The sequence below is a fragment of the Gymnodraco acuticeps genome, unplaced genomic scaffold, assembly GCF_902827175.1.
Source record: "Gymnodraco acuticeps unplaced genomic scaffold, fGymAcu1.1, whole genome shotgun sequence".
NCBI classification, from domain to species: Eukaryota; Metazoa; Chordata; class Actinopteri; order Perciformes; family Bathydraconidae; genus Gymnodraco; species Gymnodraco acuticeps.
Genome location: NW_022989751.1, coordinates 277503 through 302837, shown reverse-complemented (window position 1 = coordinate 302837; position 25335 = coordinate 277503). Strand labels below are relative to the sequence as shown.

The following is a 25335-nucleotide window of genomic DNA, read 5'->3' as shown; positions in this document are numbered from 1 at the left end:
GAGTTACATTGAACACCAAGCTGATCAGATAACTCCCTGGTTGGTCTGAAGTCCTTCTATCTCCAGGATCTGTACAAATCGGCACATTATGCCAAAAGTCTTCTCACTGGGTGAGCTGCTTTGCAATATACTTCACATTGTTAGAAAAGGCTCCAGAAGGCCTTGTGGACATCAGTATCAGGGGCTGGAGCTGGACACGCTCTTTCATCAGCACTTCTCCTTCCCTTTGCCAGCCAGGACCTCACATACTGTTCCGGATTGAACTGTCCTAGTGATGGTCCATTACATTTAATGAAAACCAGGCTGGACAGTCGACTGACAGAGAGAGCATTCCTTTTTGCAGTAAGGATATCGTTCATGCAGCTGATTGCCCGCTCACACTCACTAGTGGAGACAGCGATGGTTCGGACTGCTTTCAGTAGAGGCTCCATGGCAGCAGGTGTACGGGATGCCCTGGTTTCCTTGTATTCGCGAAAGCCCTGAACAGTCTCTCTTCTGTCCACTTTCAGCACTTCGCACAAACGTAGCACCTCTACGTCCCCATACTGTACGTCTAACTCCTCTTCAGGCCAACTTCCAGGATGGATAACTTTCATGTCCTGGATTAGCTGATTGTCCCGGGCCTCCCGGCCATGTAATGGGATTTCTCTTGTGCTGACATGAGAGGAGGTTGTGGAAGTCATTCTGTGTCTCAGATTCTCTACCATACTGCGGAAAAACTGACCTGCATGAATCTGTAAAAGCCTGCCATTCTCACGCAGGGCAACACCCTTGAAGGACTTCTCAGCTAGAGCTGTATGAACTGTAGTCATGTGTGGGCCAGGCATGGTGACCATGGATTCAAAAACTCGTATTTCTCGAGTTAAGAGCCTATCTGCTGTAGGCAGTGTCATCTCTCTTTTTTTGGAGTTGCCGAGAGAGGTCGCTGAGCTCTGTGAGCGCATCGTACATCAGTCCCAGATTGCTGACAAACGTTGCAGATGTGAGCACATCATCCAGGCCCTTGTACTTTGCTCTGTCTCTGGAATCCCTGCTCGTGTCGTTTGCAGCATTTGTGAAGTGATCATGAAGCACTCGGTAGTTTTTCCCAGACTGCTCTGACGCTCCTTTCACTTGAAGCCACCCAGCGGATGGACAAAACACGCCCTATCACCAGGAGACGCTGTCCGACTGCTTGCGCACACTGCGCTAACTGCCTCTGATTTTTGGGGGAGGCATGGAACAAGGAATAGAGTTTGTCAAAAAAGATCTGGAAATGATTGAGCCCTGAGACCTCCTTGACCACATCCCCAACTGCCAGCTCTAGACGATGATTGGAGCAGTGCCACACAAACAGGCTTGGGAATTTACTACACAACTGGGTAGCAACGCCTGTTCTCTTCCCTAGCATGACTGAAGCCCCATCACATGCAAAAGAAACGAAACACTGACCTAAAAAGTCCTCGTTAAAATCTCTTCCAAGACACTCCATTAACGCCTTTGTGATGTCATCAGCCGTTGTTCCATCCAACTCGATCAGCTCCCAAAAAAACGTTTCGGGCTCAGCATCAGCTAATGCTGAGCGTAGACACACAACAAGCACCGTTTTACCACTAATAGTGGTAGATTCATCGACCAAAACACAGAGTTTTCTTTGGTTTTCTGTAATGTCTTTTGCCATTTTTTTCTTCAGCTCATGAGCTATGTGGTCGATGATTTCGCCACAGGTTTTATTGGAGTGCAAAACCCTGCCCACGTTCAGCCCATTCAGTTTCTGTACATTCAAATCAATGGCATGTCTGTGAATGGCCGGCTATGTTTGCCAATTTTATATGCCGTTCGAAAAACTCTGATAGTGGTGTCTAATTCAGATTTATGCATAGACTGCACTTGATGTTGAATAGTTTCACGTGAAGCAGATGTAAGGATGTCAGCAGCTTTTACATGGGCTTGTGATTCTTTATGTTCTTTGATTTTTTTTCTCAGGCTAGCTTGTTGTTTGCCCTTGTCAACACCGAAATGAGACACTGCACACTCACCCCATTCAGTTGACAGTTTCAGTCCTTGTCCAGTGTGTATTCCCAAAGATTTGACATCTCTGCATATCCGACATCCTAGCTTCTTATCTTTAAGAAGGAGCCATGCATTGGTCTTGCAAAAATATTGCACCTGGTCCGTTGTCCAGCAGTCAGGTGCATCGCTTTGCCCGGTTTTGGTGGTGGCAGTTGCGCCAGCAGCAGCTAACGTTAGAGGCTCTGGAGGAGGCGGCGGAGCTAGTGCTAATGCTAATGCACTAGAACTTGGAGCAGGAGGATCAACCAAAGAAAGCTCCCCATCAGACACAATTTCCAACACAGGCACAGCATTCTCTGTATTTGAAGTTTCTTCCGGCGACAACCGCTGTCTTTTTGCACTTTTATTAATCCACGCTAACATTTTAGAAATGCTAATTTGTGACGTGATTGCTTTCCTTCTCTCGGGGGCGTGCCTGCTCTGTTCTATCACTCTACATAGCCACCCACTGGGTGGGAGTTGCACTGCATAAACACAACACACGTGCATCTAGGTATGTAAATTGTAAAGCATTAAAACATGGTTTTACTAACAGTTTTCAGTATGTTGTTACTTCGGCATTATTATTATTATTATTTTGAAACGTGTATTACTATTAAATCACGGTCAAATAGGTTAATTTTGACATAGTCGTTTCCACCACAGTATTTACATGGAGAAGATAAGCCCCGCCCCCTCTCCAGCACGTTCTGTTTGAATGACAGGAGTAAACAGCTGACAGCCGCTGTGAAACTCCAGCGGTTAGAGCGATGAGATGTCCGTTCGGCACCTCATGACGCATCTACTGAGTACCGGGCGGCTGTATATATATATATATGGATGTATAATAAGAACGGCGGGAGAGTGTTGAGTACTGGCACGGTGCATGAGTACCGGAGTACCGCCAGCATGCCGGTACTGAGCAAGAAGTGCCGGTACTCCATGGGTCAGAACCGGAAGTGCCGGTACTGTGTACCGGTGAGTACCGGCCCAATTCCAGCACTGATTATAGAGCAAGCCAGGAAGTAAGATAGGTCGTTCTGGCTCGGGAAACACTTCGAAATGTGGAGAAGTTGTGAACAAAAAGACAATTATCAGTAATATGAAAACAGTTAAATATTTCAAGGAATAGATAGCCCAGTGGATAGAGCCGGCGGCCCAAATGCGGCGATGTCCTCCGCGCAGCTGGTTCAAATCCCGGAATGGACGTATTTTAATCATTGCTTTTCAACTTTAATAACTGATAAAAGGCCCTCTCCGCCCAAAAACATGTCTAGCACTCTCTAGTCTCTTCTCAATAACCCAATACACACAATTATCAATCTTTAATTGAAAATAGAACATGATATTCAGTCTTTCTGTGTGTGTGCATCGAATATTTTTCAAGACAAAGATACGTTAAACCCACTGCAGCCTTGCACTTCGCCAGGAGAGGTCGCTGTAACTGAAGCTTCGAGAAATGAACCTATTTCCGACACAATTGTCCAAGTGGTTCGACGCTTCATTCAAAGCTTCATTTTGCCATCACTACTGCATACATGCCTGTGGATCTTTCGGTTCGGGCCGGCCACATTTCGCTAGCCACTGCCTCCGAACGTACTTCCTACGCTTACCTTTTGGCAACAGATGGAACCGAGCATTCCGTGGATTGTTCCTATCAGAATTGTGGCAATGTTTCGCGATACAATGAGGCATATTTGAAGAGAGTAACTACAGTAAATAACATGAACATCAACGTGTCCTCGAAACCAAACGCATGGTGTACGTCACGTCCGGTAAAATGGCGCCGCCCACAGTGTTGATGTTATTTCGGTAATTAATCAGTTTAAAATCACTGATAATATCATCGGATTCAAAAAAAAAAAAGAGAGACTGGCAGAGACTGGTCTGTTTTATCGGATGATAAAAATATTTAAATGAGTGTAATGAGCATACCATTCCTTTAAAAATGTGCTATATAAATAAAACTTGATTTGATTTATCTTTTGTGTTATTGTCACTATCAGCAAAAGAAAAAAAGGAATAAATGTATGGAATAACAGTTAATACAAGTAAAATAAAAGTTGACTAACTAATTCAGATATAAGCAAATCATTTCTTTCATTACACATAGTTGTATTCTAATTTCCCAGCATTGACCACATTTAAATACAATTAAAAAATGTCCCCAACTTTTTATTTTTTCATAGTCCCTCCTTTCATTGATGGAGCTGATGATGTGATGGACAGCACGGTGATAATCAACAGCCCTCTGGAGCTGGAGTGTCAGGCCACTGGAACCCCTGCACCCGTCATCACGTAAGATCTACATCTCAAGCAGTTATGTGAACTGGTTAAAATATACATGTAGACACATATATTCACTGCAAAATATTTTCTTTTGCAGGTGGTATAAAGATGGTAAACCAGTCCGACAGGGTGAGGGGTTGCGTGTGGCAGCCAGCGGTCGACGGCTAATCGTTTCTCGCGCTCAGGTCTCTGACACGGCGCCTTTTCAATGTGTGGCCACTAATGAAGCAGGAGACCACGAGAGGGACTTCAAAGTAGTTGTCCATGGTAAAATTATACATTTCTTTTAAATTCTTCTTTGAGAATGCATAGTTTTCTGACAACCAATACTACAAGTAGGGTTGATAATTTTGCACACACTATAATTGTAATAAATGTAATTTGTGCTTTAAATGTAAGCCACATGGACACTCCCACTTTGGGTAAAAACTTCTCTTTGCCTTTTTCTAATGTCTCTCTTTCACAATTTGCTGTTTTTAGTAGAATAACTCTATCCTCTTAATTTTCCAAGTTCCTCCATCCATTCATACCACCGGGCCTGCAGAACGTTCAGTGGTTCTCCACAAGACCATCGGTCTAGAGTGCATCTCAAGCGGCATCCCTCCTCCCAGCATTACCTGGCTTAAAGATGGCCGACCTGTCGACTCAACACAGGGGCACCTTAAGGTTGGTTATTTTTTCTTTATATGACGAACCACCTGAGTAGACACAGCTTCAGGCAAACATAAAATGTAGACTGATGCTCCTGAAATGCACCAAACAATGTAAGTCGTTCATGAATTTGCATGCCACACAAAATAAATGAGGCCCTGTTCTATTTGTGTAATCTAGATGGGAACAAATTACAGTTGCCCCTTGGCCTGTGATTAGTTTTTAGCAGTAATTGTCTGCGTTTTCCTGAGGACACTAATAAAGAATAGCATTAGTTCAGGCAAAGCAGTGAAGTCATTGGCTGATTGGTATCAGCTGTTTGATTCTAAAACTGACACAATATTGCAACATGTGGAATATCTGTCTTTGCTCAACATCTTAATGTTGTCTATCCTGTGTGTGTTTCTGCTTGTGTATGTAACAGCTGGAGTCGGCGGGCAGATTGCTAAAGGTCAAAGAGGCAAGACTGGAGGACTCTGGAAAATACACCTGCCTGGCCACCAATGCAGCCGGTGAAGCCCAACAGCACATTCGACTCAGTGTCCATGGTAACTTAAAGATACACACAGCACTATCTCTGGTCTCTGTCATGTAGGTTTCTCTCTGTGCTCTGTGTCGAGGGGCTAGGTGGAGACAGGAGAGTATCATCTGATATATTACTGCTCTTGTGTGTGTCCCTCAGAGCCTCCCAGTATTCCCTACTCTGGAGAGATCATCAACCAGACCATCCTTTCAGGCTTTCCCACCGAGCTGGAGTGCAAGGCCACAGGCAGCCCATTACCCGGTAAGAGGGCTTCCTCCTCCGTCCCCGCTGCGCTCACTCACAGGCTCCAGGGCGTAGTTTCCTCTGACCGCTGTGCTGGAACCGTCTATACTGCTGCTTGCCTTATCTTTAAGCGTTAATGGAACAGCAGAAAATTGATCTCAGATGACTCCCTTCAGGCAGCTTTACTCTCTTTCCACTGCCTTTATTTTCCAATGTACAACAGTGCAGTTAAGAAGTCAAGTTCAAGTGGAATTTAACACTTTTCTTGTGATTTCTCTACAATTAACAGAACGTGTTCCTCTACACATATCTGATTTATGTGAACAATGTTGTATGTATAAAGATTTAATTAGATTTGAGATTCCATTGTCCATTGCTAGTCAGACATAATTGAAACACATTTCTGCTTTTAATACATTTTTTGCACACTCCAACTTCACCATTATAAGATGTTATTAATATGTATTTTCCATTTGCTTTATGTAAAGCCTTGAATAACCTTTGTGTTTCAGCTATCACTTGGTACAAAGATGGCCGACCACTGACAAGTGCTGCTGGGGTCACTATGCTGAAGCGTGGCCAGGTGCTGGAGATTGAACGAGCTCAACTGTCCGATGCTGGGATGTACAGATGTGTAGCGGTCAACCTGGCTGGAGTTGCTGAGATATCCCACAGTCTGCAGGTGTACGGTGAGCACACATTACAACGGAGATTGGCTATTCCTTAATAACAGTTAGGTGACACAGGGTAAAGATAACATTAATTTATCCATCTTATCTGACTTTATAAACCTTCAGCAGCAATGTAAAATGTATCTGTTTTGCTTAACTGTCATGGATTTATGCAATTATTTAAATGTCCTTGCAGTGCCTCCGATCATCTCCAGTCGAGGGGGCACAGTGACAGTTGTTGTGAACGAGGCTGCCAGGCTGCAGTGTGAGGCCACCGGTGTTCCTCTGCCCAGCCTCACATGGCTCAAAGATGGCAGCCCTGTGGCAAGTGTATCACATGGCATACAGGTGTGTATACATTATGTCAACGCATATCAATATGATGCTATGGATTTGTACTTTGATTTAAATGTTGGTTTAATGTTTCATTCATCATCATTTCATTCGATATTTACAATATGTCTGCATTTTCATTAAACGTGTCAGATGGATTTGTTCTGTAGGTTTTTAGTTGGCTGTTATTGTGTACTTGCATGTGTGCCGTGTCTAATCGTCTCTTTCTCCCTGTTAGGTCTTGTCTGGTGGCAGAGTGCTTTCTCTGAACAGCGCTCTGGTTAGTGATACAGGCAGGTACACCTGTGTGGCTGTCAATGCAGGAGGGGAACAACACAGAGAGTACGACCTGCGGGTTTATGGTGAGTAGATCACAAGTTTTTACGAACATTTACATGTGCAAAGATTACGTATATGTGAAATATATTATAATAGCTACATATACATAATCTTACATATCATATTTTACAAAAGACATATGACATAATAGGAGAAAATCAATAGTAGGAAGTTGTAACTGCTGTATTGAATGAAGTCCAACAAACAAACAAAAAACATTTTTGAAATGCTATGGTTTCAGATTTTTGCTTTTCTTCCTCTATGATTGTTTACTGAATATCTTTGATGTAGACTGTTATCCCCTAATCGCACCAGGAGCGTCTGCGCTGCGTTGCGCTGCGGCTGCGGCGTTTTAGCGATCGCGGCCACTCTAGTCAATGGGTGCTATTCCACCAGACACGCTGCGCCGCGCTGCGCCGCGGCTCGAAGCGTCCCAGAAGCTCCTCGCCGCAAGGAATTTCTAAAATATAGGATGAATCCTATTTTTGACGCGGCGCAGCGCGGCGCAGGCAGGAAGTGGAATGTTCATCCAACAACTGCGAGGCTGCACACAAGACGCTCCGCTTCCGCAACGTTTTGAAACGCGCCTGGTGGGTTAGGACGCAGGAGGAGGTCGCAGCGCGGCGCAGACGCTCCTGGTGCGATTAGGGGGTTAGTCACAGAGAAAATAATATTTAAATAATGTATGTCCTCTATAACTCAGGAACTCTCACTATTTTCTTACATTTAGCAGGCAAACGATCAATATACTAATTGAGAAAATAACCATGAGATGAATCAACAATGGAAAGAATTTGCAGCTCTAGGATGTTTCAATCTTATGTTTTGATTTAGGATAGTGGGGGTTTCTCATTTTAAACTTTTAGATTACAGATTGAGTTTTATATCAGCCAGTAATTACATTTTTATATCGGAATCCTTTAATATGAGCAATACAATTGTTGTAAAACATTGGCTTCCTTTGGCATGTTCTAGGCAGGCATGCTTGAAAGAAACGTTTTTATATTTAAATGATTTTCCTCAAGACGTCATGTTCATAACACTCTTTGTTCCCTTCTTGTTTAAATTAGTTATGATTATGGCCGACTTTCAAATGTCCTTTATTTACTGGAGCACCAGATCTATCAATAAAATAGTGAAGCTATATTTGATGATTTGTTATACAAGTCTGATCAAAGCTACTGTCACTGAGGTAACAGGAGACAAGTAGTTTACATATAGAATATGTGCCCGTGTGTCTGTCTCTGTATGTCTGTTTCAATATATGTATGCTCAATACAAACATCCATATGACGTACGTTTCCTCCGAAAGATCAAAAAAAGCTTGTCCGAAGAAATAAAGGCGGATTTGTTGTGGTAATTGCTACCATTCTTCTGTAGCTTCCTGTGTCTGGCCAAATGCTGAGCTGAGGGCCTGTCAGTCTCTCCCCCTACTGAAGGGAAATGAGCCAGCAGTCCTTTTCTAGGCCAGGCCAGATTCACCCAAACGTTTGACTGTCTTGCCTCAGAAACAGAAGCTTAAATGATCAAAATCGCCACATAATGTAGATGTTTTTTATTGGTCCAGTTTTTTGTTAGAATAGAGCCATTCATGGGGTGGAGACCTGCAGACACTTCCTGACTTGTTGCACAGCATTTCCCACTGTTTGCCTCCCCGTTGCTCAAAAGTCCCAGAAATAAGAAATCTAGTTAACCGATCTCAGCAATCTTTTGTTGTTTTGCTTAGAAAGTCACAGTGCGCAAAAACATTATTGTCCATATTTCTTTGCACTTGAGTCATTATGCAGTGCATGTTAGCAATTTGCATTGAGATCAGGTTTCAAGAACTTCTTGGAAATTAAGTAACTTTGATTGTTAATACCACAGAAAATGTTGAACTGGTTTAATGATACAGTCATAGCCCAAGATAGAATTAGTACTTAAAGAGCACCAGATGCCCAATTTAACAGAGCCTTTGGATCTCAGGAAGCAATGGTTTCTCTTTGCTAATGATGTCATATGAAGGAGTTTACAGGATTTAGAATTTCCTTGTAGGATAGCTTTCAAGTTCAATTAATGTAAAAGAACACTTGAATAGTGTGTATGCCCAGATCATTAAATCTCTCCATTTCGCAGACATACTTTTTTCTTCAATAGTTTGCCTTCATGTCTCCCGCAGTGCCCCCTAACATTAAGGGTGAGGAGGTGAATGCCACGGTGATGCTCGGCCGTCCAGTGGAGCTGCAGTGCCAGAGCGATGCAATCCCTCCACCGACCCTCTCCTGGCGCAAAGATGGCCGCCCACTCTTCAGGAAGCCCGGTCTGACTGTGTCAGCAGATGGGAGTGTGCTTAAGGTACAGCCGAAATTATGAATCATAAAACAGTTTTCGTAATCTTTGTTTTGATATAGCTTGTGTATTTTAAGTTCCTCCTAATCAAAATCATTGTACTTATACTATTCACCTTGTTTTTACCATAGTGTACCATATCTTGTGATTTTTCTAATATTGTTAGGTGGATAGTGCCCAGGTGCAGGATTCAGGCAGGTATTCCTGTGAAGCCACCAATGTTGCTGGGAAAACAGAGAAGAACTACAATCTTAATGTCTGGGGTGAGTTTATCTTTGGGGTGTTTGCTAAACTGCTTTATAAGAATATGTTTGTGTTGGCTAAGAAGCTGAATCTGAAAGTAAAAAGTAAAATATAATATAGATTTTATATATATTTGTGTTATTTATGTATGATATTAATATAATATATTTGATTAGTTGTAAAAGACCATTGATTAACCTGCACCCAATCTCTATGAAAAACAGTGATGGCCTCATAGGTTTAAAAACATGATATCAACAGTGTTATTTACATGTTAACATTTCATTTTCCTCTCACATTCAGTGATGTTGCAGCAGGGATTTGTTAGGAACTTGTTAGGACTTTCTCACTTTCACCTCAGGGAAATTAACCAGCATGTACATTGAATGTGATGTGAGCGCCTCCTTTTGGTGCATGTCATTATCTCAGTTTCTCCCAGTATCCGTGGCTCAGAGGAGGTTTCTTCTATGACTGTGACTGAAGGAAGTCTCATCACTCTGGTGTGTGAGTCCAGTGGCATACCGCCCCCCAGCCTAACCTGGAGGAAGGATGGTAAGTGTCTTATTTGTTTGTAGAGACACAAAGAGCAAAAGTATTGCTACTCTATGTGGACATTGTTTAATGTACTGTGAGAAACCAGACTAACCTGTACTCTGTATTTGTCCCAGGTTCTGAGATCAAGTCGGACCAACGGCTCAGGGTTTTGTCAGGAGGTCGTCAGCTGCAGATCTCCAGTGCTGAGAGGACAGATACAGCCTCTTACTCCTGCACAGCCTCCAGCGCGGCCGGCACCACCTCAAAAGAGTACAGCCTGCAGGTTTATGGTGTGTATGTTCTACCAGATCTGTGACATCTAGATATCCAATTCATTTCAGTTTAAATATTTATAGAAGAATGCACTGCCAGAGAAATCTGTTACATGTGGCAAAAATGTGATGCATTTTACATGTTGGTAGGTAACAGCATTGTGGTAAAGAGTAATAGTAAATAAGTTAAAAAGGAAGCAACCGTGTAGAAAGTGTTCCTTATTATTCTTTATTTTAAGTATTTTAGACCAAGGCTAGGTGTAAGACATTACATGGATGTTTCCTTTTATGAACAAAGAAAGCAGGGGGAAAATGTGTGTATGTTTTATAAGACTTTACCGTGTTTAAAATGACTAAAACATCATGCATGTAACTGGAGCCACTTAAATTATGCCTCTAAGTTTAAAGAAAGGTATATATTTATGCAGGTCATACAGTATGAAAAACTAGATTGTCATGTGCTTAGCATCTCTTGAAGGATTAGAGCACCAACTCACCTGCTTCTCTTCCACTTCAGTCCGCCCTTCCATCAGACGCAGCGAGGGCGACACGGATAACGTTGCCATCACAAAAGGAGGTGATGTGACCCTACAGTGTGCTGCAGAGGGCGTGCCCCGACCAGCCATCACATGGTTGAAAGATGGCCGGCCAATCACAGGCCAGCACGGAGCCAAAGTCCTGAACGAGGGGAGGCTGTTAAAGATTAAAGATGCTAAAGTGTCAGACACAGGACGCTACACCTGTATCGCTGTCAATGTGGCCGGACAGGCTGACAGCAAGCATGACATTAGTGTACATGGTATGAAAAAAACTGTCTATTTTGTTCATCAGTTAGGAGAATTACAGACCATTTCAAGGTCTTATATTTCTTTCTTTAATTTCTCCTCTTTTTCAGTCCCACCTAGCATAATTGGTCAGGTGCAGCAGCCAGAGAATGTGAGTGTTGTAGTGAAGAACCCAGTTGCTCTGAGCTGTGAGGCCTCTGGTATCCCTCTACCTGCCATCACCTGGCTAAAGGATGGTCGGCCAATCAAAGTTACGAGTTCAGTGCGCGTCCTCTCTGGTGAGTAACTGTGTGACCTAATGAGCTTGAAATGTTACAAAAGCTATACAACCTTATTTACCATTTTTCAAGATTGATCTCCCCATGTTATTGTGTGCCATGTCAGATATATTCAAACATCTAAACAAATATATACTTTAGCTTGCTAGTCATGAAGGACTCAATGAAAACAAGCCACCAAAAATATAAATGATAGCCTCGATTTCAGACAGAGTAACAACTTGAACTTTTGGCTTCCTAGATGATTTCCAAGGCCAAGCAGTTGCAATACATCACCAGTAATAGGATGTAATAGGATCATTGCCACTGGGGCCAAACTCAACTGACAGAGAATTGTGAAACAAGTCAAACGGGAGCAATTGCTTTGAATTGTGTTTTTAAACCTTTTACAAGACATATTGAGGTCTCCAAATTAAACCATTGCCTCGAGTTAAACATACCATTCCCTACCAATATGATTTTGTGTTTTGCCATTTTTAGGCATGAGCTCAGGATTTGCAAACCATTGTCTAAGTGGTTGTTACTTGTTTTCTCAGGAGATTCTCATTAACCCTTCTAGGACACAGTTTGTAGATACAGATTAAATTAGTCTTAAATATCATTAAAACTAATGCTGACTAAATGTTTTAACAGCTGTGAGCCTCAGAGTCTCAATTCTTCTTGTTCTTTTTTTGTTTTCAAAGAGGGGTGACCCACTTTCAACAGGGTTTGAATGTTGTTTACACGTCCATGGTATGCTTTTCTTTTGTAAAAATAACGGGTAGATTAATGGTTACATTGCGTTTGAAAACATTCAATTATTACACCAAATAAAAGGAAATAATGGGCTTGTTATATCTCTAGGTGGCCGGAGCCTGCGTCTAATGCATGCTGCAGTGGAGGATGCTGGGAGGTACACCTGCATTGTGTCTAACATCGCGGGAGAGGAAAGAAAGAACTTTGACCTCGACATCCTTGGTAAAGATATAAAAAAAACTTTTTTTTTTTGTTTGTTAGATGGCATCATATTGAGTGAAAATGAGAACTTCACGATACAGATTCAAATCCAATTCAATAAAATAAAATAACAAATCTGGTGTCAGGTGTGAAAATGTGTTTACATTTATAGGACATTGGATTTCATTTACATTAATTAAAAATATATATATGATAAACATGTATCTTGCTGTGATCACTTTTGAATGAATGGGAAAACAGTGAGAACATTGTAATTGATTTTCAGTCTGATTCGACAGTTCCACCAAGCATTGTGGTAGAGGGAACTGTGGCGGACACTAAAGTGAAGGAGAAACACAACATCACTCTCAGCTGTGAGGCCTCAGGTAAGTGACAGAACACATTGGCGTCTAAATCTCGTGTTCTGCTAATGAGAATTCACTTGATCAATTGAGTATTGCTAATTTCATGTATTTCATAGGTAACCCTGTACCAGAGATTAAATGGCTGAAGGATGGACAGCTGTTGGTGCCTGACACACGGCACCAGGTTCTGTCTCACGGCCGTTTCCTCCAAATATCTGCGGCCCAAATTGCAGACACCGGCAGGTACAGCTGCCTGGCATCCAACAGTGCAGGGGAACGCAGCCGGCACTTCAACCTCAATGTCCTGGGTACAAATACAATGCCTTTTTGTATTATTTGCAGTATGAATAAAACTATTTGGTAGGTGTATTACTTTTAGTTTTATTACCGTGCTTTTCCCTCCTTTTTTTGCCAGTTTCTCCCACCATTGCTGGATCAGGTCCTGACGGTTCTTCAGAGAAGGTGACCGTCACTCTGAGCAGCCCCACCTCTCTCGTGTGTGAAGTCCAATCCTACCCTCCTGCTCTCATCGTCTGGCTCAAGGACGGCACTCCGTTTGAGTCAAGTCGCAGCGTCCGAGTCCTTCCAGGTTTGAAATCACACTTACATAACAATAGACTTGAAATGTAATAGAATACAGCAGTAGGGTCTGTAATCCATCACCCATGCTTTCACAGGTGGGCGCACCCTGCAGATCCTGAACGCTAAAGAAGAGGATGCTGGGAGATATACCTGTGTGGCCACTAATGAGGCTGGAGAGACCCTGAAGCACTATGAGGTCAAGGTTTATGGTGAGATTTATGTTTCTTTGAGAACATGCTGTATCTTAATAGAGCTTTCCTCAAAGACAATCTTTATCGACAGAAAAATAATTGATGATTTGATGTAATTCAAATATCTGAAAACTGATTTTCCCACAACGAATCATTCAAAAGCCCCATTTGAAATGTTGTTTACCACAGGTTAGCTCATAAGTCATTCATCATTAAGAAAGCATTAAACAATGACCTACTGATATACTGATAGTAATGATCAGAGATTACGTGTTAAATCTGTAAATTCTTGGTAATGGATGAAACATGATTATATAAACAATATCAATGTATTCTAAACATGTTTCTTGACCCCAGTTCCTCCTCAGATCAATAAGAATGATATTCCAGGGGAGGGACTGGCACCCAAAGAGGTCAAGATCAAGGTCAACAGCACGCTGACCCTTGAGTGTGCAGCTCAGGCCTTTCCTACCCCAGCACTGCAGTGGTTCAAGGACGGACAGGTAGCAATCTGATATCATTCTATGAGTGATTATGGGAGAAAAAAGAAATGACCTGTAAAACCTGCTCTGATTCCTCACTCTCGTAATTACTTTTCCTCCATAGATCCTGAGCACGGATGAACATGTGTCCATAACAGCCAACGGTCGTATTGTTCAGATCAAGCACGCTCAGGTGTCAGACACCGGCCGCTACACCTGCGTAGCCACTAACATAGCTGGAGAGGATGAGAAGGACTTTGATGTAAATATACAAGGTGAACTGGGTCGACTGAAGCTGATGTGTTAACTGAGACTATGTATGCATTTCATGGGCTCAAAGTGTATTCTGGTTCTGTTGTTGTGTGTGTGTGTGTTTGAAAATGGTAATTTCTGCAAAAAAGTTTGTGCTTTAAAAGAAAAATACCATTCATTTTACAGCATCCTTAATTCATAAAGGAACCATTTCTGCCTTAAAGTGTGCTCTCAGCCAAAATCAAAAATAAAGATGACAAAAATTATTACTTTTTCCTTTTTCAGTTCCGCCTAATTTCAACAGGCCTGGTGGAGTTGGTGATAGCACGTCTCCCCCAGGCTTTGGAGGGGAAGTTCGAGATGTGATACTCAACAATCCCATCTCTCTGTATTGTGAGACCAATGCTGTGCCTCCTCCTACACTCACCTGGTACAAAGATGGACAACTGCAGACCTCAAATGACAGAGTTCTGATCTTGCCGGGTGAGTTGACATACAAAACAGGGAGGAAGCAAGATGGAGAATGAGTTTGTACTAATCTTTGACGTTTTATTCACAGGTGGGCGAGTGTTACAGAATCCCAGATCCCAGGCTGAAGATTCAGGAAGGTATACGTGTGTGGCTGTCAACGAAGCAGGAGAAGACTCCATTCAGTATGATGTCAGAGTATTATGTGAGTAAAAACTATTTTCATTATGGTTAAAGTATCAGACAGTTGGGGGGAGTGTTTTTATTTGCAATGAACCGTTTCAACCACTCCCCTCTGGCAGGAGGCAACGGCCCAATCAGGACCAAAACTTGCCACCACAAAAGCAGCTTATTGTTATTGCATTCATTTCCTATGTAAAAACTTTCTTGGCAACAAACCTGATTCTCATTCTCATTGTGTGTTACTGTCCTACAATAGTGCCGCCGACCATACGAGGAGTAGACAGTGATTTGCCCAACGAGGTCACTGTGTTAGTCAACAAAACTACCCAACTGGAGTGTTACGTGCTTGGAAACCCTGCCCCCAAGATCACCTGGTTTAAAGACAGCCAGCCAGTCAGTTCTGATGGGCCACATAGGATCTTGTCCAATGGGCGAACACTTCAGGTAAAAACTAGAAAGCAAAGAGAGTTGTTCTCCACATGTTTCCTAGCCCATTTTCATTACAAGTTACTCTTATATAACAGTAGCCTACAATATTAACCAAAGATAGAAACCCTTGTACAATATAATGAAATCAACAGAAGGTCCTTTCCATAAATATATTTATAAAATGTAAATTGTTTGGTATTAGATTGGCTTCATCCACTTTTGTGTAACTCTCTAAGGTACGGATACAACAGACAGTGGAATATCTTTCCCAATACAAAACAATTGCTTCATCACTTTAACTTAGTTGATCCTGTCTATTTAAGTAGATCTGTGCTCTTACTAGATTCCACATTTCACTGTCTTTCCCAACCATCAGGTGTTGACTGCTCAGGTGTCGGACACAGGGCGCTATGTGTGTGTGGCTGACAATGTGGCTGGAAGTGCAGACAAGTCCTTTAACCTTAATGTTCATGGTGAGTCACATTTCCATTCTTAATTGTCTTTTATTATCATAATTGTGCAAAGAGGAAATCTACATTTACTTTCATGTGGAAAGCACTAATTTCGATCTACTTTATACATGATTTAATTGTGTTAAAAATACTATTTGCTATACTTACTATTTATTATCTTTTTCCTTCAAGTACCTCCAACCATTATCGGCCTGAGTCCTGAGACTGTGACTGTGGTGGTGAACCATTTTGTGTCACTCTCTTGTGAAGCTACTGGTTTCCCCCCTCCTACCCTAAGCTGGCTAAATGACAGGGGTCCCATTCAGGCCAACACCAATGCACTCATCATGCCAGGTATTGCAACTTGGGTTACATTTAATTTATTTATGTGTGCAAAGAATATCTGTATCTGAGCCTGAAAAAATATCTACAACAGTTTATTCTAAAATGTATCGGTGTGTTCATTTGTGCCTTTAGGTGGTCGTACACTACAGATTCTGAAAGCCAAAGTTTCTGATGGAGGAAAGTACAGCTGTGTGGCCATGAATGCAGCAGGAGAGGCATACAAACAAATGTATCTCACCGTTTTTGGTCAGTACAAACCCATATTGTGTTGAATGTACAGCCCTGACCATTATCCATCATAAACTGATGGATAATGTTTTTGTCCTTTGACTCTTAGTTCCTCCAAGTATCCGGGACAGTGGTGGGGATTCTCCTGTGGTGGTGAATGTGCTCGTTGGGAAATCAGTAAAGCTGGAGTGTGAGTCCAACGCTGTCCCTCCACCCACTATCACCTGGTACAAGAACGGCAGGATGGTGACAGAAACGGCAAACCTGCGCATAGTGGCAGAGGGACAGATGCTTGAGATCAAAGGCTCTGAGGTAAAAGATGCACTGTTTTTTGTTCTTGATCTTTTTTTTAACAAACTTTCAGCAAGTCAAACGGAGTGGCCCTTACTGTGAGGTCTTTTTTATTTCTTTTGATGAAAGCAACTCTTGTCTTTGTCACCTTATTTGTGTTTGTCATAATATTGTTTTCAATGTTTTTCTTTCCCATCTTTCTTGAATGTCTTCTCTTTCGTTCAGGTGTCTGATACAGGACAATATGTCTGCAAGGCCACCAATGTTGCTGGACAAGTGGACAAGAACTTCCACTTGAATATCTATGGTAGCTCACAAAATATTTAAATTCTTCAAAAATATAAACTTACTAAAACACACATTGAATTGCTTAACACTTAGATTATAATATTGAAACAAATCTTTCTACTTCTCTCTTCAGTGCCTCCCAGTATTGATGGCCCAGCAGAGGAGAGTGTTGTGGAAACCATCAGTAACCCAGTCACCTTTGCCTGTGATGCTACTGGAATCCCTCCTCCAAGCCTCGCGTGGTTAAAGAATGGACGACCTATAGGTAAGCCTGCATTTTGTCAATTTCTTCCTGGGACAGAAAAGTTATTCTTCATCTGTGTCTTACATTTAAATCAAATAACCTGTTTTAACACAAGTAACTGTTGATGAGACAAAGGGAAAGGGGTACTACTACATAACATGGTACTGTAACACCATAGTCATTTCATATAAACCAAACATATGTTCTTCGTATTTCTTTAGAGAACTCAGAGTCTCTGGAGATGCACATCTTCGCAGGAGGAAGCAAGCTGCAGATTGCGCGGTCACAGGTTGCTGACAGCGGCACTTACACATGTGTGGCCTCCAACGTGGAGGGCAAGGCACGCAAGAGCTACCATCTCTCTATACAAGGTACATGCACACTATACTATAAATATATTTAAATCAATTCTAACCCTTTTCTAAAGACCAGTTGCAAATTAAAGAAATGTAAAAGCTTCTCTTTCCATGAGCCCCATAGAAAATTACAGCATCAGGATTAATGTGCTGACAGTATGCTCTCATACAAATACATGTGTTTATAGGATTGTGCTAAGACCAGTTATTCTTTCTTAGTCCCTCCCAGCATATCTGGATCAGAGATGCCGCATGAAATGGGAGTCCTTCTCAATGAAAGCATCCAGCTGGTTTGTCAGGCTCGGGGAACCCCGGCTCCAACCATCCAGTGGTTAAAGGATGGCGAAGTCATCAACACTGCAGGAAACCAAGGGCTCAGGTAATGCTTGCTGCATGAACAAAGATCTCACAGTAGTCCAATCCAGTGATGGGTGAGTGTGTTGATCATGGTGCAATAATGCCTTTGCATTCAGGATCAGTCCAGATGGAAGCACACTCACTTTGACCGAAGCTAACACACCTGATAGTGGCAAGTACACCTGTGTGGCCACCAACACTGCAGGGGAAGAAGACAGGATATTCAATCTGAATGTGTATGGTGGGTTTCATTTATTTTCTATTTGTGTCGTCCAGTACAAACTTGTTTATAGCATGAGGAGTTTGTTTTTCACTGACTTTGCTTTCCATTTTGCTCTCTCAGTGCCTCCTGTGATAGACGGCAACAGTGAGACAGTTGAGCAGCTGACCACAGTTCTTGACAGTTCTGTCAACATTGAGTGTGTTGCAGCAGGCTCTCCTCCGCCCCAGCTCAACTGGCTGAGAAACGGCCTGCCTCTGCCAGTCTCCTCCCACATACGGCTTCTTTCTGCTGGACAGGTGCTTCGGTAGGTCAGTGGACAGGGTTCAAGAAGAGTTTGTTTCACATGGTGCTGCATTAAGAACAACTTCTTGTGTTTCTTGTGGGAAAAATTCTAGTCAGAAATTGTAGCAAATCGTTGTGTGAGCCATAGGTTTAATTAGCTTTCTGTAAAATGTCATAATAAGTTGCTTATCTTTTTAAAACTATCCTGCAGGTATTCCTACTAATACATGAGTATGGAAATTCTCCCTGCTTAATGCAATTTCACTGTAATGAGTTACATTAGAAAGTGTTTCATTTTCTGACATGCTGTTCCATTGGTTTTGGGTATTTTTTGGGTCCTAATTCAATTGCAATTGGACACTTATATGTTGTACCTTTGGCTTCTGTTAGGATTACACGCACTCAGGTGTCCGACAGTGGCACCTATACCTGCGTTGCATCAAATAGAGCAGGAGTGGACAACAGACATTATAAACTACAAGTGCATGGTGAGTCTGAAAACATTACCTGCTTGTAAAAATTGAAAATGAAACTTATTACCAAACACAATTCAATCAAACTGTTTAACACTAGTCATTAATATGTTGTATTACTTTCCTTAGTCCCTCCTGGTTTGGATGGAGCCGGCGGCACAGAGGATGTGACTGTAGTCAGAGGAAACTCGGCTTCTCTGCTTTGTATTGCTGATGGGACCCCAACCCCAACTATGTCCTGGCTTAAAGAAGGGGTAACTCTACTTACTGACCCTCATCTGAAGTTCCTAAACCTGAATACAACTATCCAAATCATCCAGACTCAGGTCAATGACACAGGACGCTACACCTGCATGGCTAACAACAGCGCTGGCCAAGCTAGCCGCCACTTCAACCTAAAAGTGCTGGGTGAGTAATTGGAGATTATTACTCTTTATCCAGCTTCAGCCTTTGAATTATATATACAGTATGGAAAGACATATTGTTTGTTTATGTTTTCATATTTAGACCCTCCACACATCAACGGCTCTGGAGTACCTGCAGAAGTTTCTGTTGTGGTTAACAATGTCCTGGAGCTTCATTGTGAGGCCTCAGGTGTCCCTACGCCCTCTTTGACCTGGCTGAAGGATGGACACCCGCTGCCACAGACAGACAGTGTGCGCCTCTTGCGGGGGGGAGAGGTTCTCCGTGTGGCCTCAGCACAGGTCAGTGACAGGGGAAGGTTGATGTGAAATAAAATGTCTCATATATAACATTTGTTTACCCTTTCCAATGAAAGCATCAAAAACATACTTCCTTTTAAATATTGTTAATTGCGCGGCAGACTCTCTCTGTCTGTTATATATATTATTTGTCAGCAAAAATGAACAAAACATCTTTAAATGCTCTATATGATAAAAAATGTTTACTAAACTCTTCTACACTCAGTTGGAGGACACAGGCAGATACAGCTGCTTAGCAAACAGTCCAGCAGGAGATGACGACAAGGAGTTCCTGGTTCGAGTGAATGGTGGGTTTTTTAATTACCTTATATTAAATGTACAACAAAAAGGATAATTCATCAACCCATGCGCATGTTACAATTGTACTAATATTTTTTCTGCAATATTTGTCTGGACAATTAATAAAATGTAATGTAAGTTGACATAAAATCCGGGTAACCCGGTCTCTTTCTGGATTTCCCTCAACAGTCCCCCCTAACATTGCGGGGGAGAGCACACCTCAGGACCTGTCAGTGCTGCAGAACAGACAGGTTATCCTGGAGTGCAAGTCTGATGCTGTCCCACCTCCAACTCTCAGCTGGCTCAAAGATGGCCAACCATTGCAGGTCAGAAACCAAACAAATAACATATCCCACAATAATATGACTTCCTGCAAAATATATTCACAAATGATTTTCTATCTTTTTGTAGGCCTCTGCCCGAGTGCGTATTCTGTCTGGTGGCCGCTACTTACAAATCAACATGGCCGAGCTCAACGACAGAGCTCAGTATACCTGTGTGGCAAGCAACATCGCTGGCAAGACCACGCGTCAGTTTAACCTGACTGTCAATGGTACAATGACATATTTGATCTAAAACTAATATATATCAAGAGATACTGTCTATGCTTGCATAAATAAAAGAGGAGTATTTGTATTTGACTAATTCTCTCCGTAATTATTCATAGAGCTGAATTCATTACTCAAGTAAAAAACGATGTAACCTGTGTCCTCAGTGGCCCCAACCATCAAGGAAGGCTCCCAGACCGTGTCAGTGCACATTGACAAGCCTGCAGTGCTTGAGTGTATTGTAAGTGGAGTGCCACCGCCTCGTGTAACCTGGAGGAAACACGGTGCCATCCTGGCAGGAAACAACCCCAGGTAAATCAAAAATATATTATTAGGATGCCTTTCTCTTTCTCAATGAGCAATATTTTCCTTATTAAATGACGATTGCTGATGAACATCATGTATTTCCACGATATTAAATCTAGAAATTAGGTTCAAATATTATAGGCATTATCTATGTATTGACATTTTCTCGATGCTGTATCTTAACCAGTTTGTACAAATGTGTTCAGGTATACATTTGCAGAGGATGGGTCATTACACATCCACTCTGCTCAGGTGACAGACACTGGCCGCTACCTGTGTATGGCAACAAATCAGGCTGGGACCCAGCGCAAGAGAGTGGATCTGCAAGTATTTGGTGGGTGGTAAAACACATGAATACTTTTAAACAATCAACCACAAGCAAAAATCCCCCAGTCATTTTATGATCCTAATTTTTCATCTTTCAGTCCCTCCTTCCATCGCTGACAGTCGCACCAATGTGACGGTTACAGTCAATGTTCAGACCACCCTGTCTTGCGAGGCCACAGGCATACCCAAACCCACTGTCAGCTGGATCAAAAATGGTCGAACCATCAATACTGACCAGAACCAGAATATGTACAGGTTGATCCAGGTTTTCTCCCTCTCTGTTCTATAACTCAAGATTAAAAACTCTATAATGCAAAAATGGAACGTAGTACCACATTAATAACATTATTTGCTTGACCGTTTCATTGTAAGCACTTTGAATTGCCTTGTGTTGAAAGGTGCTATATAAATAAACTTGCCTTGCCTTGTAAGATAAATGTTTCATAGTGGTGCACATCATAGTGAATGTTCTCTTAGATAATTAACTTTGAGTTACTTACAGATTGCTGTCATCAGGCTCCCTGGTAGTTATAGCACCAACAGTCGAGGACACAGCTGTGTATGAATGTGTGGTTTCTAATGAGGCAGGAGAAGACTCCAGATCCATCAACCTCACTGTCCACGGTGAGCAATCTCTTAAAATGTGATCATTATTATTCTGGTACGTCCATTAAGGGTGTGTCAATATGTGATTAAATGTATTAGATATTTTGCTAACAAGTTTGACTGTATGTCCTACTAGTTCCACCATCTATAGCAGATGAACCCACAGAGCTGGTTGTGACCAGATTGTCCCCAGTGGTCATCGCCTGCACTGCCTCTGGTGTCCCAGCGCCCACAATCCACTGGAGCAAAGATGGCTCAAGGCTTCCTAAAGAGGGACAAGGCTACAGCATCCTACCTACAGGTCAGAATCAGAATACATGTATTGTATTTAGTACATGACCTTCCAAACTGCCAACAAAACTCCTAAATCGGCAGCAAACTAGAGTTAATAATGCTTTAGTTTTCAGCGCATTCTTCAACCTGTTCTAAGTTTTAGAAAGGCTACTGCTGTGACTCCCCTAACACTGCAGTTAAGATTATAGGAGATAAATGTGTCCTGTGTGATTAATTAGCTTTATTAAATTGGTTGATTTGGTGTGTGTGTGTGTGTGTGTGTGTGTGTGTGTGTGTGTGTGTGTGTGTGTGTGTGTGTGTGTGTGTGTGTGTGTGTGTGTGTGTGTGTGTGTGTGTGTGTGTGTGTGTGTGTGTGTGTGTGTGTGTGTGTGTGTGTGTGTGTGTGTGTGTGTGTGTGTGTGTGTGTGTGTGTGTGCTCAGGTCCAGTAGAAATCACCTCAGCTGAGCTCAGTCACTCGGGACGCTACTCATGCACAGCCAAGAATGCTGCAGGCTCCACCCACCGCCATGTGCAGCTCACAGTGCAGGGTAAGAACATCCTGAGGATCCATTAATCAGACTGCTGTCTGGAGGCGGTTAAGAGAGCAGCAAGCCAAAAATATTCATTGTTAAAAGTTGTTACTCATATCATTGTGTTGTGGGTAAATGATCCCAATGTGAATATTTCCTTAAGCTATAACAACTGTGTGATTCTGTTGTGATTTTACTTTATTATTGGGATCTTTCTGAGAATCCCTCTTCTCCCATTCCTCTCCTCAGAGCTCCCGGTGATCCAGTCTCATCTCTCCACCCTGGATGTGATCCTGAACAACCCAATCACTCTGCCCTGCAGGGCCACAGGTACACCCAGACCCACCATCACCTGGCAGAAGGAGGGCATCAACATACCCACCTCAGGTGATTACTCCTGTCTACATGTATGTGTGTGTGTCAGCAATCATAAGTAATCAGTCATAACAGCCTCCCTTGATTCCTGCCAGGTGGAAGTTTCACAGTCCTGCCGAATGGAAGTCTGCAGATCACTAAGGCCTCTGTGTCAGACTCTGGGACGTACATATGTGTGGCTCAAAACCCTGCAGGCACTGCGCTGGGCAAGACCAAACTCAGAGTACAAGGTGGGGCACACACTCCAAGTAACTAGATTTATAGGCATAGTATGTTATACATACATGTGTACAGGCATGTAAGAAATGCACCTTGAAATCAATTGAAATCTGATAGCTCTGCATGAAATGCTACATTAATCTTTTTTTTATAACAGACACTTTTTTGATCGCAAGTTTAACTAGTTAAACAAACCTTCAACCCAAACTAACTTCATTCATCTAAATTCATGTTTAACAGCCTCATTTCCTTATGCTATCAGTAAATATTCAAAATGTTGTGACTTCATGTGGTATTTCTATTTTCTGTGTCCTGCAGTTCCTCCAGTGATCAGCTCAGAGACTGTAGAGTACCTGGCACCTGTGGACTCCTCTGTGACGTTACACTGCCATGCTGACGGCTCACCTTCCCCCTCCGTCACATGGCACAAAGACGGGCAGCCGCTGCATGAATCTGTGCGCCAACGGGTGCTCAGTTCAGGATCCCTGCAGATCGCCTTCATCCAGCCAAGTGATACTGGACGATACACCTGCACTGCTGCCAATGCAGCAGGCACGGTCAGCCATGAGATGAGCTTGACTGTACACAGTAAGTTTCAATTAATGTAGTATTTTAAACCACATCACTGTGGTAGAAAATAAATGATGTAGCTGTGTTTACTTCTGACTGCAAGTTACAAAGTACAAAGTGTATTTGTTACAGTTTATTTTCCACACATTTCTTCTGGTGTACTGCATGTTTCCTCTTATCCCATTACGTGATCAAGCCAATTTGCCTCAAAATGTAAAATGTAGTTAACAGGGCATTTGTGGCTGCCAAATCTCCCTGTGAGTGTATGTGTATCAACCAAATCTACACTGTCTTTTACATTTGAATGTGACGATGACTTCTTTGCAGTCCCCCCTTCCATCCGTGATGGAGAGCTGGAGGTAGCGGTGGTGGAAAACAGTCAGGCTCAGTTGGTGTGTGTGGTGGAGGGGGTCCCTCAGCCAAGCTTGACCTGGGAGAAGGACGGTAATCCTCTCAGTGAAAGCACAGGGGAGTACACCATCCTGCCCTCCGGAGAACTAGTTATAGACGTCGCTCAGGTAGAAAAAACATTTAAAAATAATTGTACTATTTATTGATATGGGTAAATTGCTAGAAAGTGAACTTGGCACGTATTGACTATATCTAAGGTGGCTTGTCCTGCATCAAAAAGATGATTTTAAAGATTATTTCCTGCATGCACACACTCTCCTCCTCTCCCCTCCCTTTGTACCAGCCTGATGATGCGGGCAGTTATACATGTGTTGCCACAAATTCGGTCGGACAGGACAGTCAGACGACGACCTTGTCTGTCCACACTCACCCCATCTTCACTGAGCTGCTCGGAGACGTTGCCCTCAACAAGGGAGAGCGCCTCCTACTGGCCTGTGGAGTCAGTGGCATCCCTCCTCCCAAAATCACATGGGCTTTTAACAACAACATCCTCCCAGGTATATAGCAAGGTCACTATTGATGAGTAAAAGCTTTTATATAAACTGAACATATACCCCAAAATCCATAAGAGAATGCCATATTTATGTAGCGGCATGTGTTTTTTTCATCGTCCTTTACTCCCCTCTGTCAATGCTTTAGTTCACTACGACCACATGAACGGCCACAGTGAGATGGTGATAGAGCGAGTGAGCAAAGACGACTCTGGCACCTATACCTGTTTGGCAGAAAACAGCGTAGGGACCATCAAGTCTCTGGCCTTCGTTTATGTCAAAGGTAAAATGAGTCCCTCAAAATCCTTTTACTTATGAAACTGATCATAAATGACAATATAGTATAACACAGTTGTCTCTTTCACAAATGTCTTTATAGTAGACAGGTAAAATGTTAACATTGAACTCACAACTCAATCTTAATCATGTGATGTGTGATGTCTCCAGAGCCTCCTATCATTGATGGGGAGCATCACTCCAACCGTATTGAACCTCTGGGTGGAAATGCCATCCTGAACTGTGAGGTCCGGGGAGATCCCCTGCCCACCATCCGCTGGAGCAAAGGTGGAATAAACATCTCGATCAGCAACCGCATTCGACAGCTGGAAAACGGCTCTCTGGCTATCTATGGAACAGTGGTATGAAAACACATGAGACGAGAGTCTGAGTGCTCTGGTGGCTCTGTGGTCTAATATATAACATAGACACATACATATATTCTTAAGTAGGA

General features: G+C 42.5%; 1 protein-coding gene across 1 annotated transcript in view; it reads left to right on the top strand.

The window, feature by feature from the left end:
* The window catches only part of hmcn1 (hemicentin 1), a 76314-nt gene that overhangs the window by 40445 nt on the left and 10534 nt on the right, over positions 1-25335 (top strand). Inside the window, exons 32-84 of the mRNA XM_034210129.1 lie at positions 4221-4329; positions 4418-4587; positions 4832-4986; positions 5396-5519; positions 5654-5755; positions 6250-6426; positions 6605-6756; positions 6980-7103; positions 9239-9414; positions 9575-9671; positions 10081-10203; positions 10320-10475; positions 10975-11256; positions 11353-11520; positions 12364-12477; positions 12756-12842; positions 12938-13129; positions 13237-13410; positions 13499-13612; positions 13952-14097; positions 14201-14351; positions 14614-14811; positions 14888-15001; positions 15236-15423; positions 15785-15881; positions 16053-16214; positions 16338-16451; positions 16543-16745; positions 16950-17031; positions 17146-17277; positions 17478-17627; positions 17832-17991; positions 18086-18210; positions 18313-18496; positions 18865-18962; positions 19077-19355; positions 19455-19651; positions 19875-19956; positions 20138-20274; positions 20360-20501; positions 20664-20808; positions 21009-21136; positions 21228-21384; positions 21632-21753; positions 21872-22036; positions 22450-22557; positions 22789-22926; positions 23010-23144; positions 23452-23721; positions 24031-24221; positions 24398-24611; positions 24754-24888; positions 25053-25243. Coding sequence (XP_034066020.1) covers positions 4221-4329; positions 4418-4587; positions 4832-4986; positions 5396-5519; positions 5654-5755; positions 6250-6426; positions 6605-6756; positions 6980-7103; positions 9239-9414; positions 9575-9671; positions 10081-10203; positions 10320-10475; positions 10975-11256; positions 11353-11520; positions 12364-12477; positions 12756-12842; positions 12938-13129; positions 13237-13410; positions 13499-13612; positions 13952-14097; positions 14201-14351; positions 14614-14811; positions 14888-15001; positions 15236-15423; positions 15785-15881; positions 16053-16214; positions 16338-16451; positions 16543-16745; positions 16950-17031; positions 17146-17277; positions 17478-17627; positions 17832-17991; positions 18086-18210; positions 18313-18496; positions 18865-18962; positions 19077-19355; positions 19455-19651; positions 19875-19956; positions 20138-20274; positions 20360-20501; positions 20664-20808; positions 21009-21136; positions 21228-21384; positions 21632-21753; positions 21872-22036; positions 22450-22557; positions 22789-22926; positions 23010-23144; positions 23452-23721; positions 24031-24221; positions 24398-24611; positions 24754-24888; positions 25053-25243 — 8036 coding nt within the window. The remainder of the gene's footprint in view (positions 1-4220; positions 4330-4417; positions 4588-4831; positions 4987-5395; positions 5520-5653; positions 5756-6249; positions 6427-6604; positions 6757-6979; positions 7104-9238; positions 9415-9574; positions 9672-10080; positions 10204-10319; positions 10476-10974; positions 11257-11352; positions 11521-12363; positions 12478-12755; positions 12843-12937; positions 13130-13236; positions 13411-13498; positions 13613-13951; positions 14098-14200; positions 14352-14613; positions 14812-14887; positions 15002-15235; positions 15424-15784; positions 15882-16052; positions 16215-16337; positions 16452-16542; positions 16746-16949; positions 17032-17145; positions 17278-17477; positions 17628-17831; positions 17992-18085; positions 18211-18312; positions 18497-18864; positions 18963-19076; positions 19356-19454; positions 19652-19874; positions 19957-20137; positions 20275-20359; positions 20502-20663; positions 20809-21008; positions 21137-21227; positions 21385-21631; positions 21754-21871; positions 22037-22449; positions 22558-22788; positions 22927-23009; positions 23145-23451; positions 23722-24030; positions 24222-24397; positions 24612-24753; positions 24889-25052; positions 25244-25335) is intronic.